Source organism: Xyrauchen texanus, chromosome 9, assembly GCF_025860055.1.
Source record: "Xyrauchen texanus isolate HMW12.3.18 chromosome 9, RBS_HiC_50CHRs, whole genome shotgun sequence".
Lineage (NCBI taxonomy): Eukaryota > Metazoa > Chordata > Actinopteri > Cypriniformes > Catostomidae > Xyrauchen > Xyrauchen texanus.
This window is the reverse complement of record NC_068284.1, coordinates 23164013-23181183: the sequence shown is the minus strand read 5'-3', so window position 1 is coordinate 23181183 and position 17171 is coordinate 23164013. Positions and strand designations below refer to the sequence as shown.

General features: G+C 35.8%; 1 protein-coding gene across 2 annotated transcripts; it reads left to right on the top strand.

Moving 5' to 3' along the window:
- Nucleotides 1-1203: 1203 nt before the first annotated feature.
- Nucleotides 1204-17171, top strand: LOC127649334 (CREB-regulated transcription coactivator 1-like). Of its 2 annotated transcripts, XM_052134387.1 has the most exons (14): nt 1204-1342; nt 3362-3478; nt 3587-3726; nt 3939-3998; nt 4669-4763; nt 4967-5052; nt 5133-5176; nt 6287-6498; nt 7059-7207; nt 8965-9141; nt 10853-10939; nt 14076-14247; nt 14731-14943; nt 15251-17171. In XM_052134387.1, the coding sequence occupies exons 1-13, from the start codon at nt 1217-1219 to the stop codon at nt 14934-14936; spliced, it is 1671 nt and encodes a 556-aa protein (XP_051990347.1). In that variant the 5' UTR covers nt 1204-1216; the 3' UTR covers nt 14937-14943; nt 15251-17171. The 2 variants fall into 2 exon arrangements, with proteins under 2 accessions (XP_051990347.1, XP_051990348.1); XM_052134388.1 differs by having other exon boundaries at nt 14785-17171.

The following is a 17171-nucleotide window of genomic DNA, read 5'->3' as shown; positions in this document are numbered from 1 at the left end:
GAGGGGCAAAAGGCTCCCATAAAACCTTTCTTAAACTTTTCTTAAATGGCTTGAAAAGATATGTTCTGAAAAATGTTCGAAGTCGGCTCAAATTGACTGATCCAATCACAATAGAGATTAATTTGTTTGTAGAATGCTTGAGATATTATGAAATGCTAAATGTGATTGAATTTAATAGAAAATTGTTAACAGTTTTCTGAATTGGTTATTTTTAATATGTAACTTAATTTGTTACTCAAATAAATCAGGATAATCTTGTATCTCACAAGATTATCATGATTTATTTGAGTAACAAATTAAGTTAATACAAATTAAACTTGTATAGGTTGACACATTTTACACTTGAACTATAATCCCTATTCACCATATCACATTAACCCCCCTGGGGGCCTTTTAATCCAAATGTGGGTAAAAGTCTCCAACGCCACCCTTTTTTAACAAAAATAATCTGAATTAAAATAACATTGCGTTATTTTTCCTTTTCACACAAATGATGTTGCTCTTCAATAATCAATAAAACGATATTTCAATCTTGATACAATTTGTGATCAGAGAAAAAGATAAACTGTGGCTTTAGCCCCGTTTTACCATAGGCTACAAATATTTAATCTAATCTAATATCTGTTTCCATTTTGTTAACTACATCGTTCCACTTTCTCGGTTTTACTCCTAAACAAAGTTATTATTATTTTTACTTTATTAAATATCACAAAGCATAAAAGCAATACATGCAAACATGGAAAAAACAAAACAAAAAAGACCAAGATACACAAATACAAATAATTTGCCAGGGTAAGGGAAAAAAAAGGAACAATGCAATGCATTTACTTTAAGGGGACAAAAATGATGAATATAGAAATACAGTTTTCAATGAGATTAACAGAGCTTTGGATAGTTTCCATATAATTGTCTAGATCATTTTTGAATAGAGAAAAAAGAGGTTTAGAGCCAGTAAATTTTTGCTTATGTAGGCTATGTGAAATATAGCTAGAAGGAAACACAAATTAATTATGTAATATTGTCTTGTTTTCTCTTTTGAGTAGTCAAACAAACCAAAGAAAACATCTTTAAAGCAGATCCTTGCAGTTGGACGATTAACCAAAGATTTGCGAATCGGCTCGATCGAGTCATTAAAAGAGTCTGTTCAAATGAACAATCCGTTCGCGAATCGGACATCACTACATTGAACCAGAGCGGAGCACAAGAGGAGCGAAACATGGCGACCTCGAATAATCCGCGAAAATTCAGCGAAAAGATCGCGTTGCACAACCAAAAGCAAGCGGAAGAGACAGCAGCGTTCGATGAGGTGATGAAAGACCTGAGTATCACGCGGGCGGCCCGTGTAAGTGTCTGTTTTTTTTCTAATAGACAGCATTCGTTTGCAGACCGAGGTGCGGGGTACAATTTGTGTTGATACGACACGCTCTGAACCCGCCTGTCAAGACGTAAACAATAACAAACGTCCCTCTCTATTCTGCGTTTATCTCTGGCGTTCATTAAAGGATAGCCTACTTATTGTGTTCATTGAGATATTTAATGATAAACAGACGGTCACGACGAGGAGGCCTTATAAAAGTTGCCATGCTCACAGCTGCAGTGTGGATGGGTTGAGCATGTGTGTTTGACAGCCCACATTAGAGTCTCTCGTCTCGCCATTATAGTAGGCCATATCCACATAAACGTGTCTGTAATGGACAATTTAGCACATTTTAGATGCATTTCTTTACTGAAAGTTTAAGCATGGATATTTGTATTGGTGTTTACGTGCAAACTTGTGTTCAATTAATTCTTCGGCAATACTAAACAATGTTTTTGCTCAGAACATTATTATTTTACGTGCCCTTCAAGTGGAGTCGGAAATATCGTAAAATACAGTACGAGTTCAGAGCACATGAACGATCAAGCGAAGTCATACAAGGAATTCTGGATGATACATGAGTTGCCGAGATGGGATGTTGGAAGGGGCGTGTCGACAGTGAAGATGATGGAAACGAATGATTTTGCAAAAATATTTCTTCTGTATGTTATTTAAATAATATTAATTTGTTATATATGGCAGTCAACTAATGACTCTCCATTCGCAGTTTGTTTTAAGCAAGTTAATAAATAATCTGATATATCTTTATTAGGAAGATTATGGAGTTTAACATGCTTGCACAGGTTTTACATTACCTGCACTGTAATGTCTGAACCAAATCATCCGTTCTCATGCATGAATTCTTAAAGGATAGTTCACCCAAAAATGAAAATCATCTCATCATTTACTCACCCTCATGCCATACCAGATGTGTATAAATTTTTCTTCTACTGAACCCTAACAAAGATTTTTAGAAGAATATATCAGCTCTGTAGGTCCATACAATGCAAGTGAATGGTGACCAGAACTACAAATGCTCCAAAAAGTATATAAAGTCAGCATAAATGTAATCCATATTTCAGCTCTGAAGGTCCATGTGAATGGTGACCAAACATCTGTTTCTCACCACACCTATCATATCACTTCTGAAGATATGGATTTAACCGCTGGAGATTATGGATTACTTATGGATTACTCTTATGCTGCCTTTATGTGATTTCTGGAGCTTGAAATGTCTGATCACCATTCACTTGCATTGAAAGGACCTACAGAGCTGAGATATTCTTCTAAAAGAAAAAGTCATACACCTGGGATGGCATAATGGTGAGTAAATGATGAGAGAATTTTTATTTTTGGGTGAACTATTCCTTTAAATCTGATGTGTGTCATTTTTCTGGTGTTACTTAAAATTATCTCCTGTATCCCAGCTTAATATGCAGAGTCAACTAAGCCATTCTTAGGTTGATATAACTAAAAAGTGTAGCACTTGGGCTCTGTGACGCTATCTACACTCGGCAACATTGTCTTAACCAGTGGTGTGTGTTTTGCGAGGGACAATCTATTTGTATGACCAATGGAAGATGGGGGGAGTTTTCTAGAACCTGTTTGAAACCTGTGAATTTTGTTTGGTGACACTTTTGGTGTGAAAATTACACACTTCAGCTTTAAATGGATGACCACCAACCACATGACCAAAGCCAGTGGAATTGTTTCGATGCCTTTAACACATGCACACAACATACCATCTTAAGTTTCAGGGTCAGTCTCCCTGGAACAATCAGGGGTTTAGGCCTTGCTCAAGAGCTCAACTGTGAGCAAGCTTTTGGTTACTAACCTAGATATTTAGCTACTACAGTGGAGAACTCCTTTTCTGTCTCACCTTAGCTGAAACTGTTATCACTAAGTATTGCTTATGGAAATCTTGAATGTTGGTTACATTAGAAATGTGGGGTGTTTATTTTGATGTCTCTCAGTTTTATGGGTTGTTTGTTTTATTTCTTGCAGTTACAGTTACAGAAGACACAGTATTTACAGCTTGGTCAGAACCGAGGACAGTACTATGGTGGCTCTTTGCCAAATGTCACTCAGATTGGGAACACCACCATTGACCTTCCCTTTGAGGTGAGGAGAGCTCTGACTGGTGAAACAAAGTTAATAAGGGTATATGCATAGAAATAGAGATGTTGAAAGTTCATATAATGCTTTTAATTTTTTGTTGACATTTGCCAGAGTGCTTTTCAGAATTCAGGGTTGGACTCAAGTAGAATGACTCGTCACCATGGGCTGGTGGACAGGGTCTATCGGGACCGAAATCGGATCACGTCCCCTAACCGCAGACCCCTTTCTGTGGACAAACATGGCCGTCAAATATCCTTTATGAGTCTAATCATGAATGCGGAGAAGTTTCAGATGAACAACAGACTAAGAAATTTTGTAAGGATAGAATTCATAGCACATTTTTTTGTCTGTGTAGCATACAAAAACACAGTTGTTTCCTGTTTTTACCAGTGAGTGTCAGTGTTTAGATTTTATCTCTTTGCTCATTCTGACTTTACGATTTCCTTAATGTTGAGTCTCACATTGATAGCTGTCCATATGCCTCTGTGTATCTGTTACCCCCACCTGATACCAGCTGGAGGAGGTGAGAGTTTATATCACACAATCTGTTTGCATGTGCAGAAGATCGTACATATGTGCAGGACTAGCAAGCCAGATAGCTCTTTAAACTGATTGTCAATAATTATATTTCATAGCTCCTTAAAATGAAAGAGCATGCAGAATATACTCTGTATTGTGTTTACTTATTGTTGTTGTTAATATAATACAGTTTAAGTTAGATATTACAATTTTGTAAGATGTCTGTTGGCTCTATTACACCACTTTGATGTTACTGCAATTTTAAATTTTGCTGCTGAGATAGTATCTTTAAATGGTAATTTTGAGCATATCATTGGCCAATGACTTTGTCCGCTTGGCCAACTAAAAGAAGTTGAAATGTGTCATTTCCAAAATATACTGATAGCTTTTTTTAATGGATAATGCACGTTATCTGTTTTCAAATATTTTTTGAATGGCTTTTGTGTAAATATTCAGTTTATAATTTTTTAATCCACTAATATAATTAATTTAACTTCAGCAATGATGTGTATGTATCATTTACTATCATTAAATTGTGTTTTATATACATATACCAGCATTATATCTGCCACCCAGATGAGTAAAATTGTGTAAGAAGCTTTTGTGAAGTGTACGTGGGGGTGTTAACTGGGTCTTTTGATTTGCTCTTTATGGTTTCTTTGCTTGTTCTGTAGGACCAACTCAGACTCTGCCCTGCACCAGAGCACTTTGAACCCAAACCCACAAGATGCATATGCAGGAGGATCTCAAGAATTGCAGCTAAAACAAGGTTCAAAAAACATTTTGAAGTTTTTTTTTTTTTCACTCTCAATTTCAATACTATCAAATAATTGATTGGGTTTATTGTCATTTAAATTGAGATGCCATAAATCTGTCTTCTAAGGTCACGTGAAAGATTCAATGAAACTATAACCTGTAGAGGATTCCCCACACTGGTTCCAATGTGTGCTTTCATCCCTCTCTATGTACTAGTTTTTCTTCTCACTGTGCCAGGAACAGGGGAACCAGGAAGTGACATGGACAAAGAAGGTGAAAAACAGATATGGGATCATAAAAAGGTACATTTTAAAACGTATATTGCCCTGCTCTTGTTTTCATGCGTTCTTTTGTTGACTTTTTTCATTATTTTTTTTCATAGAATACTTCATCAAGGCCCAAGTCAAACAAAATACCTGGAATCAAGTACGTTTGCTTTTTATGTTTTTCAGGTATTTTCTTGTTAAAGCCAACTCATCATAAAGCAGGTGAATGGACTGGCTTTGCAGCACCTATCAATTGGTGGTTGCAAAGTCAAATGGTCATCAAAGCAAACTCTTATCCATCTCTCAGTCAATCAAATAACCATTTAGACATTGCCAATCCTTTATAACAGTGTTATTTTATCAGATCACAAAAAGTACTATTGAGGGTTAGGGGCTCTGTATACCTTTGCTGGAGGTTTGGAGCTACCGCATGTTCTTGGAGCTCAGCCTGCAACCATTTCCTTCTGTGCCAAACTCCCATGAAAATATTAATATTAACGCAAAGCACTTCTATTGATTTTAAATTAACGACCGTGTATTGGGAAATGTTCTTGATCATTACATGTTCATAACACGCAGTGACACAGAGGAGACATGCCCACTTATTGTACAGTATTTCTGTGGAGATGATAGAATGAAGAAAGAATTTCAAAGGTCTTCTTTCAGGCAAAAAAAAAGTGCTCGGGTTTAATCAGAGAGCCTTGAAATAACACGTGATAGTAAACAATTTAGAAAAGAAAAATGTTACTATATAATATAATATAATATAATAGCTATTCAGATGTGCTGGGTTCGAAAAGCAACTGGATAAATTTCAAATGGCCCAAGACTGAAGTTGATCTAAAAGAGACATATTTTAAGTATTTTGAGATTTAAAATATCATTTTTCATGTTATTCATAAGTTTTGTTAGCCTTAAAAGAAAATTATATTTCCCTATTTTTGTTTATTATTATATTCCAACTTAAATATTGTTTGAAGTACACATGCATCTTTAGAAGTATGACCATTTATATGACAATTAATCATCATAATTGCAATTATTTATTTGACAGTTCATCATCAGTTGAGTTTCAGAATCATGATAGCCCTACTTCTCATGTTGGTGAAAATACTCTGAAAGCAGTGAAATTAAGGCTTTTCTGAATATGGATGTAACTAAGCAGGTGGCATACAGTAAGAATGATCTGCAGTGCTTACAAAGGGCTTTTTCTGTTGAGCCATATCCAATTACCCGGTTACTTCTAACATCCCTCATGTATCTTTCCCAGCATATTTCCATCTCCAGATCAGGAAATGACTGCATCTTTAATCCCAGCGGCACACAACACAGGCGGCTCTCTGCCAGACCTCACCAACATCCAGATCCCACCTCCTCTTCCCACACCTCTGGACCCTGATGACTCCTCCTCCTCTTTCAGTTGTTCCAACAGCACTGGCAATCTGGCCAACACTCACATGGGCCTCACTTCTGCCAGCCAAGGTGATTCTTACACCCATAGACATTATGATATACACACCATGTGTATGTAAAGATGTCCTGTGTTCTTTTAAGTGCTATTAAATGCTGTTGTAATCATCTGATTCCATTTTTGGATTTTTGGACATTTGTTGGCAAGATGAGCACATGCATTCAGTGAGGTCCAAAAGTCTGTGACCACTAGTGAAAAATGTACCTTCTATTTAAAATTGTATTAAAATTCTATTCCATTTAAAATCTGATTAATGCATTTTTATTGCAAATATATAAGCACAACAATTTGAATTTGAGTAGTATTTGATGTGTTCCCCTTTTTCTTTAATAACAACAAGTACTCGAGCTGTCATAGGAACTCCAAGAACACCTGGTGTGCTTCAATGAAAGCAAGGACATCTAACCTTTTCTACAAAGGTGTTAGCATGATAAATGTCACACATTTGCTTATTTTTACTGGTGAACTAGAAAGAGTGCAGAATTTTAAATATGTTTAAAAAAAAAAAAAAAACATTATCCTAAAACTTTGTGTTTTACTAAATGGTCTAAATGCCTTCTTGTCTCATCAGGTGTGATGTCAGCACAACCTACGGTGACTGGCAGTGTTCAACGCCGGCATGAGAATGTGGTTTCTTTGATTCTCAACACTGACTCCCAGCAGCATCAGAGTCTTCAGCAGCTGTCGCCCACCCTCTCTCCTCCTCTCTCTCTTGCACAGGTAACACTCCTCTCAGAATAATTTCAGTCTGTGTGGACTAATTTGGGATGTGTTATTACTGAAGACACATTGAGTTCTTTCTTTTCAGTTGCCTGTTTCAGGAGGGAATGTGAAGGAACATTTATTGTCACCTTGCAGGTGTCACTGTGAGAAATGAAAGGCAGAGGGATGCCAGGCTGTAATTTGCTCATTCAATTCAGACCAACTTGAATTCTGCCTGCACTGTAGAGTAGGTCTGCAATTACCCTTATTGATATAGCAGGGTTCCCATGGTCATGGAATATCTGGAGATTTCTGGGAATTTATAAATTGTGATTGACAGTCCTTGAACATTTTTGGAAATTAGTAAAATCTTGGAAGTCTTCTAAAGTTCTAAAGTAAATAAATGTTTTCTAGTTGTGCTAATATTTAATTGACTATGTTTACATGGAAAGTGGTGTATTTAGAGAAAGTGATGTTCCCGTTTGCATGCACTGTATAAGCGGTGTACTCTATACTGCTGTATACAGTACATGTGGCTTGGTCGATTAGCGTCTTTCTCCACAGCAACATAATTAACCCTCGCTGCTTGTGTAAATTACAAACATGTTATCCGAGGAAGAATTTGTTTTTTCCCCCAGATATTGCAGAGTTGTTGCTGTATTTGTTTCGTTAACTTTCTATCGTGACCTTCAGCGGAATTGCGTTGCAACAGTGGGGTTTCCCTCTTACGTAAAACTCGGGATTCCCCAATGTATGAGTGCATACTGTATAATCAAATGTGAGGGACAGTTGATATTTTACATTGGTATAAATGGGAATAGTTTACAGTGTATGTGCTTTTCCAATTGTACTCCTAGAAATGTTAAATTCTTTCCACTGTGTTGACTTGTGGTTGGTCTTTATCCTATGACGTTTGTTATCCAGTCTGTTCACACACTTGTGCACTTCTCAAAAACCTGTAAAAATTCCTCATGTGTTTGCATGGCCTCAAAAGCCGCATTCTCCAGGTGAAACCCAGGTGTGTTAAAATGCTTTCTCTTAATCATTTAAGGGATTGTTTACCCAAAAATTAAACTTCTCTTATCATTTACTTACCTTCATTCAATCTCAGAAGAGACTTTCTTCTGCTGAACCCAAATTACGATTTTTAAAAGAATATTTCAGCTCTATAGGTGATTGCAATTGTAATGTAATTGAATGGTGGCCTTAACTTTGAAGGTCCAAAAAGCAAAAAAAGCCAGCATAAAAGTAATCCATACGACCCCAGCAATAAAATAGGTGTAGGTGAGAAACAGGTTAATTTTAAGTACTTTTTACTATAAATTCTCCTCCCTGACCGGTTGAAGCTTGCAAATCGCCAAAAACAAAAGAAGAAAAATGTAGAAGTGAAAGTGGAGATTTATAGTTATAAAGGACTTTAAATATTGACCTGTTTCTCGCCATTTTCTTAAGTGTATGTAAATGTTGTCATTGGCTAGAAATTGCTCTCTGTGAGTGCATGTGCATAGTAAAACTTGCCCGCAAGTTGAAAACATCAGTCTGTCCATTTAAGGGTCTTGTTGCAGTACACTAGTAAATATAGTCGTTTAAAATTATTAATACCAAATATTGGTTTCTGCCGTACAAATGCCCTTACAATCTATATAAAATTATATTTAAAAAAATGCATGGACATTTAATGGTCAAAAAGTGTGAGAACCCTGTCTTGGAAGTTTAGGATATTAAACTCACTTGGATACTGAAAGAATTTCTATATCTGGATCCATGTTAAATAGGCGGAGACAATAGATGCCATGATGCTGGAGCAACAGTTGGCTCAGTATGCTTTCTTCAGTCAGCCGTCCACACAAATGCAGGGTGTCTGTGGCCTTCTTCAGCTACAGCAGAACTCTCAGCTACCGCCTGTCTCTAGCAGTCAGACACAGACCTCCATGGGCATTGATATTAACACGGTAAGTTCACATCTCAACCTTCAGATCCTTAGATCTGCAGTGGCTTTCTAGAACTCGGTCATGTAGGTCTCTCAAATAGATTGAGCACTGATAAATTCATTTTTAAAAAGATAAAATAATTCTTAACAGCAGTGTTTATGGTGCCTAAGAAAGAAGACTTTGTCTCTTTTTAAGTTCTCGACTTGCTCTCTTTAACATTTTTCTCAGTCTAGACAATACCCTAATGATGAGACCTGGATATCGCTTCTTTCAAGTAAAGCAGGGAAAAATATTTCCTTGATAAAGATGTAGCAGTCTGATAAGTTGATGTCCTGATTAAAGAATGCTGTCTACAAAATTTGAATTGCAAAGACTACATTTTGTAACTGTTATTTGAGAGAAAAAGGCCTTATACCCTGGCTCTCCAACGATGCATAAAAGTTGCCTTTCAGAGGTCCCCTACAGGGGCTCTGTTGGTCTAACTTGGTGTTGTCCCATGTAGGCTGCTTCCCTCCAGCAGTACCGCTGTAGGGTGGGGTCTTCAGCCAATCAGTCTCCGACTTCTCCAGTCTCCAATCAAGGCTTCTCTCCAGGGGGCTCGCCTCAAGTAAGGGCGAATCCAGCAGCTGCTGCTTCCTCCCTGTAGTTTGTTTTGTTTGGAGCCGATCTGGAGCCTGTCCTATTAGCCGCTCTGTGTGTCCTAGTCCAGTCGTGTCTCCCAGTCTCTCTAATCCCAGCTGCTTCACTGTGTGTCTGAGCACCACCTTAGCCTTTCTGTGTATCATTTTGAGTAGCGTTATATTGTAATGTATGCCATACTCGGTAAAAGTACGATTTCTGTTACACGTCCTCTTACTGAATCATGTGCATATTATGCCATTTCTTTTGGTTGTCAATTTAAAGCTTGGAACAGTTGTGATCCTTTGAAATGTTAAGAATGTTTGTAAGAAAATGTAAAGTTTTGAATTACAGATAGGCTGAGTAATAATAGTCAGATAATAGACAATTGTGTCATTCTTTGTATTATACTTGCTAGTTGATATCATCACACATGATGTATCTTAAAGTCTTTTAAACTCTGAACACTGGACCAAATCCCACTCACTATTGTGATAAAATCAACAGTCTCCGTGTGGCACGTTTTCTTAAAAAAAAAACATTCACAGATTTTTGCTTTGTAAGGTTTAGTTGGAAGCCAGATATTTTCCTTTACTATTTGTAGTGTTATGTTCAGGAAGAGATATTAAGTTGCTCTCTTCTCAATATTAGAATTTTGCGGTGTTCCCTACCGTTAATTAACTCCTTCCTGTTGTTCTCTAAATGCAATTACAGAAGATCAGCAATAATAGTCACAGTTTGAGCCAGTGCTAGAAAACAGGACTGTAGACATGTGCAATTTGAGGTTTTTGGTATAGGTATATTTGCTCACCTGTTCTTATATGCTATCTTATATACAGTACAAGATGTTTAATTTCTATGCAGTATGCGTGCAGGCTGCAGCATCTTTTTCATTCAGAAATTACCTTTTTGTCTTCATGTTAACCATGGTTATACACAATTAGTTTCTTATCATGAATTGTGACACAAAACTCCATTTTGTGTAATGTGACATTCTATATGGGAATTAACATCCTCTCATGGGCTTATTAGTATGTTAGGCCTTTGTGATAGTAGTGACCTTTCTACTGATTATCATCTTTCTCATGAATGGTTATTTTTGATGTTGTTTTAGCACTCCTCCATTCTCGGAAGTGTCTTTGCTGATGCCTTTTATGACCAGCAGCTCTCTCCTCGGCAGACCAGTGCTTTGTCTCAGCAGGTAAGGCCATTGTGCCCTGTATATATAACCTCAAGTACCTTAACTGTTCAAGCCCATTAAGGCATTTGCATGTCCACTGATCACGTGTATAAATAACTGTAATGTTTTAGTGTAGTTCTAGGAAGACCCCCAGCCACTCTGTTTTGTTTCATCTTGAGATGAAAGGACAGAACAGGTCCAGGAAGAATTTCTCCTTGCCCCTTACATGTACCGTCCACTAGAGGGCCGCTGCAACTTTTTAGAGAAATGGGATTCCTAAAGACTTTGCTCTGACCCAGTTTAAGCCTTCAATTGTAATAAATTGCACAGTTAAATGGCTGGCCTTTAAAATATGGAGCTCTGGCATGGTGGGAAATGAAACGAGACACAAGAGAGACGTATGCTAATGTGGACACACCTAATGAAAAATAAATGAAAAAATTCATTTAAGATGCATTTTAGGTATAGAACAAAATTCCGTCAAATTTAATTGAGTAATCTTTAATAAAATACAATAAAAAATATATATATTTAAGTTTTATAACTTTAATATTGTTAAACATTTCACATTTCATTTTGATGGGACTGTGTTATAAAATTAAAATGTGTAATTCTTAGAAATATGCTTAATTTGTTTGGGTGTAGATTCATAATTTCAATTGAAATTTAGGTTATACAATAACAGCTTAAATAAAGAAGATTATAACTGATTCTAGGTCAGTCATTAAATAAACATATTTCTCCACAGAAATGCATAGACACGTGTACTTCATTTGGACATGCACAAGGACCACAGTTCACCATAATGGTGGTACTACACAGAACCAATATTTGCAACAAAACAACATAATACTGTAAAAGAAATAAAACAATCTATGAATTCTTAATAGCAACTATTTAAATGCCCCTAAATGTTCCTTTTGACCAAGCAAACATAATTACAGGGGTGTAAAGTACTCTAGTAAAGTACAAGTATATTGAGTATATAAAAAGTATGGATACTGAGTGAAAATTTCACTCAATTAAAAGTCCTAATATCTAGCCTAAAACATACTTGAGTAAAAGTAAAAAAGTATTCACATTAAATTGTACTTGAGTATTAAAAAAAAGTAACTTTTTCCTAGCTAGAATGAAATCAAGAGAGAAGATTGTGTGAGAGAAGATTTTGTTAAATTTGATTGGTTTGTTGTCACCTTTTTACTGTCTCCACAACTGTCATATGTTCCCCCAGTGGCATTCTCAACCTGGTCAAAGAATCATGTTACAATAACTAAATTTTTGCTAAACGATTTTTATGTGGCCTTTTGTACAAAACACAGCAATTTCCTGGTGGAATGAACACTAGAGGCACTAAAACAACAATTACTTTTATCCCCTTTCACTCAAATCATGAGTAAAACGGCAGATTATTATTATTATGAACGGCAGTTCATAAACACTCACTTTTCACTCTGTTCCTCTCACAATGCTATCTTATGACATATAAACACTTTTACTATAGTGTTTCACTCATTTGAACATTTGCTAACTTGTTCAAATGTAATCAAATTGCGCTGTAGCTCAACTGATAGAGCATTGCACTTGCTCTACAAAGGATCAGGGTACAAGTCCTGAGGAGCATGCCAGTCGACAGGTGAACCAAAAGTGTCACAGAAGCACACATAAATTGTGTTTTTCATCTCACATTTTCTTTTTATGACACTATGGAAATGGAACTGCCCTGAGACCTGTAATGAACCACATCATTTTAGTTTGCCAAAAGTTGACACAGTCACACAATGTTCGTTGCATGGTAGAAGGCACCCATGAATTGCGAAAATAGAAATAGAGAAAGATAAAAAAAAAAAATTAAATGAAGCTTTAAAGAAGGTTAGTAATGTTGTTGGTTTTGTGAATTGTTTTCTGAAGTTTGCTACCAAACCTTGCTGTTGAGCAAATGGATGAATTCAATAAAATTCATAATAAATATTACATTTTTATAGTTATTATAATTAATAGTTGTCAAAAAGGGAGTAGAAAGTATAGATATGATTTAAATTTGAAGGCAAGTGTAGATGTGCACATTTAATTACAAAAGCCTTTTGTTTATATATATATATATATATATATATATATATATATATATATATATATATATATATATATACGTATACGTATACTGATGGACAAAAGTTTGGAATTATGTAGAGATTTTGCTGTTTTGGAAGGAAATTGGTATTTAATTCACCAAAGTGGCATTCTACGATGCAAGAAGATGAAAGATTAAAGAAAATGATCTGCAAAAATGCAATGCGTACTTTTCAAGTGTAAATAGAATTTTAAGGAGTAAAAAGTTAAAAAAATGTACATTTGGAAATGTAATTAAGGAAAAGCTAAATTTTTCCATTTAAATTGCACAAATTCCAAAAAATAATACTTAAGTACAAGTATTTTTACTCAAATACTTTACACCCCTGCATGATTAAATAATTTATGCACAATGCATTATGGGTGTTCCCCGTAGCCTCAATTTTGTACTTAATACTTTGAGTTATTAACACTTAAAAGTTTAAGTAAAATAAGTTCAAGGAACATAGATGTTTGAGTTCTGAGCCCAAAACTTGACATTTCAAGTAATGTTTATTTAAGACAACTTTTTCATGGTAATGACAACAATAGGGTTTACAGTGCAGTCACAGAAAACCTGGAAGTATTATGCTCTAAAATATTTAATAGGCTTGAATTTACTCTTTTTGAGTGCAATATTTATAACATGAATTTGAAAAATCTTTATTCTGTAATCATGAGCGAATGACAAAATCAGGGAAATTTATTGGCCAAATGGTGTGGGAACTCTGCATTTATCAAAGGCAAAAAGCCTGTCAATAAATAATAAATAATTCAAATGTTTCTGTTTCGTAAATAGTTCAGAAATAATGCTGTCTTATGTTGGAGTTTATATTTCCATTCATAAATAATTTGGGGGAAACTTGACTAAAGCATATGGAGTTTTTTGAACTGCTCACTTCAGGTTAATGAAGAATATAAACGGTTCTAAGTTCAGAGTGGCAAAAGAACAGTCCTCATACAGTTGTATTGTTACATGCAAGTTGAGAAATAATTTGAGATTCTTTCAACACACAATTCTGATAGTAATTCAATTGATGTGATTCTTTAGCTGGAGCAGTTCAACATGCTTGAGAATCCCATCAGTCTGTACAGTGAGGGTTCCACTCTGAACTACTCTCAAGCTGCAATGCTCAACCTGACCGGGAGCCACGGCAACCTGCAGGATGCGCAGCAGCTAGGCTACAGCAGCCATGGTAACATCCCCAACATCATTCTCACAGGTATTGCACCTGAGCAATTTAGATATTGCATAATATTGCCTGTACTTTTGCCATACATGCTAGACTCCATGATGATTTCATATCCAGTTGTGCTCAAAAGTTTACATACCCCTTGCAGAATATGTAAAAATTTATCATTTTTACAAATTAAAGGTTGGTTTTTTTAGTACTGTCATGAAGAAGCTGCATGACAGATATTTAAGTATATTCCACAAAACAAAATAATAAATGCAATTACCCAAATTATCCTGTTTTTAAAGTTTAAACACCCTTCGTTCTTAATGTTGCGTGTCTCCTCGAGCATATGTAAATCGTTGTAATGCCAAATAGCTTCATCTGGGCAGTATTAAAAATAAACAGTGCACTTTTTATGATTCCTCTTATTTTATTTTTTATTTGTGAATTCTACAAGGGGTATGTCATTTTATGAGCCGAACTGTCCCTTTGATGTTAGTTTAGCATATTATATTACCCATCTTGTAGTTACAGGAGAGTTTCACCCCAGCCTTTCCAAAGAGTTCTCTGACTGTCTGACAGGTGACGTGAGTTTTGACGCAGATTCCCAGTTCCCCCTGGATGAGTTGAAAATCGATCCACTAACTCTGGATGGCCTGCACATGCTCAACGATCCTGACATGGTTCTTACTGACCCTGCGACTGAAGATGCTTTCCGGATGGACAGGCTGTAATCTTTAGGTATATACTGTTCATTTGTCCTTCTTTGAGATTGGTGTGGTTAAGTGGGAGAGAAGCTGTCATCTCTACAGCATGTCTGGGGAACACCTGACCCTGTTTCTCAAAACCTTCCCTCCGGGAATACGGGTGGTCACTGACATTGCTGAGAATGTTGCCACTGTATGCTGCCACATCTAATGAATCCACCTTTTGAGAAAGCAGCCCAGCATTTCTATAATACTCACACCTCAACAATTGTGGTTCTTTTAGCTCTATATAAGTGATTGCGATAACACTATGTAAGCTCCATTCATTTCATTTCCTGTAGAAGCCTCTCCTCCTCCTCCTCCTCCTCTGCAGCACCAATCATATCCTTCTGATGCCAGCCAGCTCGCCTATCACTAGGTCATACATGCCTGTGTTACATGCCACTTTTAAAGATTAATATTTATTTATGCACTTTTATACATGCATATGCCACCAAAAACATTGTTTGCCATGAGCTGTTTTTCATTTATTTTCTTAAACAAATGTTTCTTGTTCGTAAGACCAATAATGGTGAAAAAGGAGTGTTAATCCTCCCCATTTTAAGGGCAGTATTGTAGTTCTCATGCATTACATGCAACACATTTTCACTTTCCACATGAACACTAATGTACTCAAAGACAGCTACGGTTGTTCAGTGCGGTCCGAATTTATGATTGTAATGTTTTTAAATATCTAGTTGTGTCACACTTTGCTGAGATGCAGTTGTGCAGCTTAAACAAGGATAATGTGGCTAAAAATGACAAAGAACTGTGTAAGGATTGTGGTCAAATGAATCTGCATCAATTGGAAATTCTAATATCCTTTGTGCATAAAGGAATATTCTGAGTTCAATACAAGTTCAGCTCAATTGGCAGCATTTGTGGGACAATGTTGAGTACCATAAAAAGTTATTTTGACTCGTCCTTCCATTTCTTTTAAAAAAGCAAACATCTGGGTTACAGTGAGGCACTTACAATGGAAGTGAATGGGGCCAATGCGTAAACATCAAAATACTCACTATTTCAAACATATTGACTCAAAAAAGTAAACAAAATGCATCTTAACATGAATTTAGTGTGAAAAAAATTGCTTACTAACTACATTTCTGTGTGAAGTTTCATCCAGTTTTACTTCGTTCCCATAAAGTAATGCCGTAAACACTAAAACCCTAAAAAGACAGAACTGTCTGTTTAAACAACCATTACAGATCTGTTTTAACTGAAGAATTTATGTAAGTGATTTTATAAAATTATAAGCTTCACATTTCTCTTTAAAACCTCCAAAAATTGGTCCCATTCACTTCTATTGTAAGTGTCTCACTGTAAACTTGATTTTGGCTTTTTTTTTTTTTTAAGAAAAGGAGAGACAAGTAGAAATGAATCAACATTATGCCAGAAATCCTGTCTTGAGCTTAAAACATCCAGACCTTTAAATGTGCAGAATATGCACACGGTTACAATGTAAAAAACACTAAATTAAAAAGTTAGCTGATCTGTAAATAACTACCTACCAGTTCTGTATGCACTAGCTAAACTTTTCATGAAATGGTGCATTTTGAATCAATAGACCAAGACATTCAATGTACAGTGTGGATGTAATGTGATGATATTGCTCTTTATGTACAGCCATGTTATCTATAAATGCAGTGTACATGGTACAATCAATGTAATGCTGTAAACTTTAGGTCAGATTTCTTTGTTTACTTGTAAAGAAACGTGAAGCCACACTACAAGATCATAATGAACATTTGCATATATGTATCAAAACTAGTCACTGTGATAACCAGATTCTGCCTTACATTGAGAAGATGCAGTTTTTGTAAATTCTGTTGTGTGACGATGTACTCTGTAGCTGAAGGCTTGTTTTCTGTTTATGGAAGAATTTGGTACTGTAAAATATGCTGTTAACTCATAACAAAAGGGTTGTCTTTGCACTCATATTTGTCCTCTGGTTGCTTCATGATGTCATATGCCCAAAAGGGGAGGTTTACTACTCTTTTTAATTTAGTCATTCATCTTTTCTCATATTTCCTCTGAATTTTTATACTCGTACCACTTTTGTAAGTGTGAGAATTTTGTTTACAAAACCATTTGAAAAGAACATTAATACGATCTTGATAAATTAACTAACAAAATGTTAAATATATAAAAAGATATTTTGAGAAAGTTTGTTATCATATAAAGGGTTAATCAGATTTGGAATAATACCTATGCAGAGCATAA

Bases quoted from the DNA above. Each gene is read 5' to 3' on its own strand.
- LOC127649334 (XM_052134387.1), top strand. From the start codon at position 1,217: ATGGCGACCTCGAATAATCCGCGAAAATTCAGCGAAAAGATCGCGTTG. The intron at 7,208-8,964 runs GTAACACTCCTC...CATGTTAAATAG, and splicing joins CTCCTCTCTCTCTTGCACAG to GCGGAGACAATAGATGCCAT. The intron at 14,248-14,730 runs GTATTGCACCTG...CCCATCTTGTAG, and splicing joins CCCCAACATCATTCTCACAG to TTACAGGAGAGTTTCACCCC.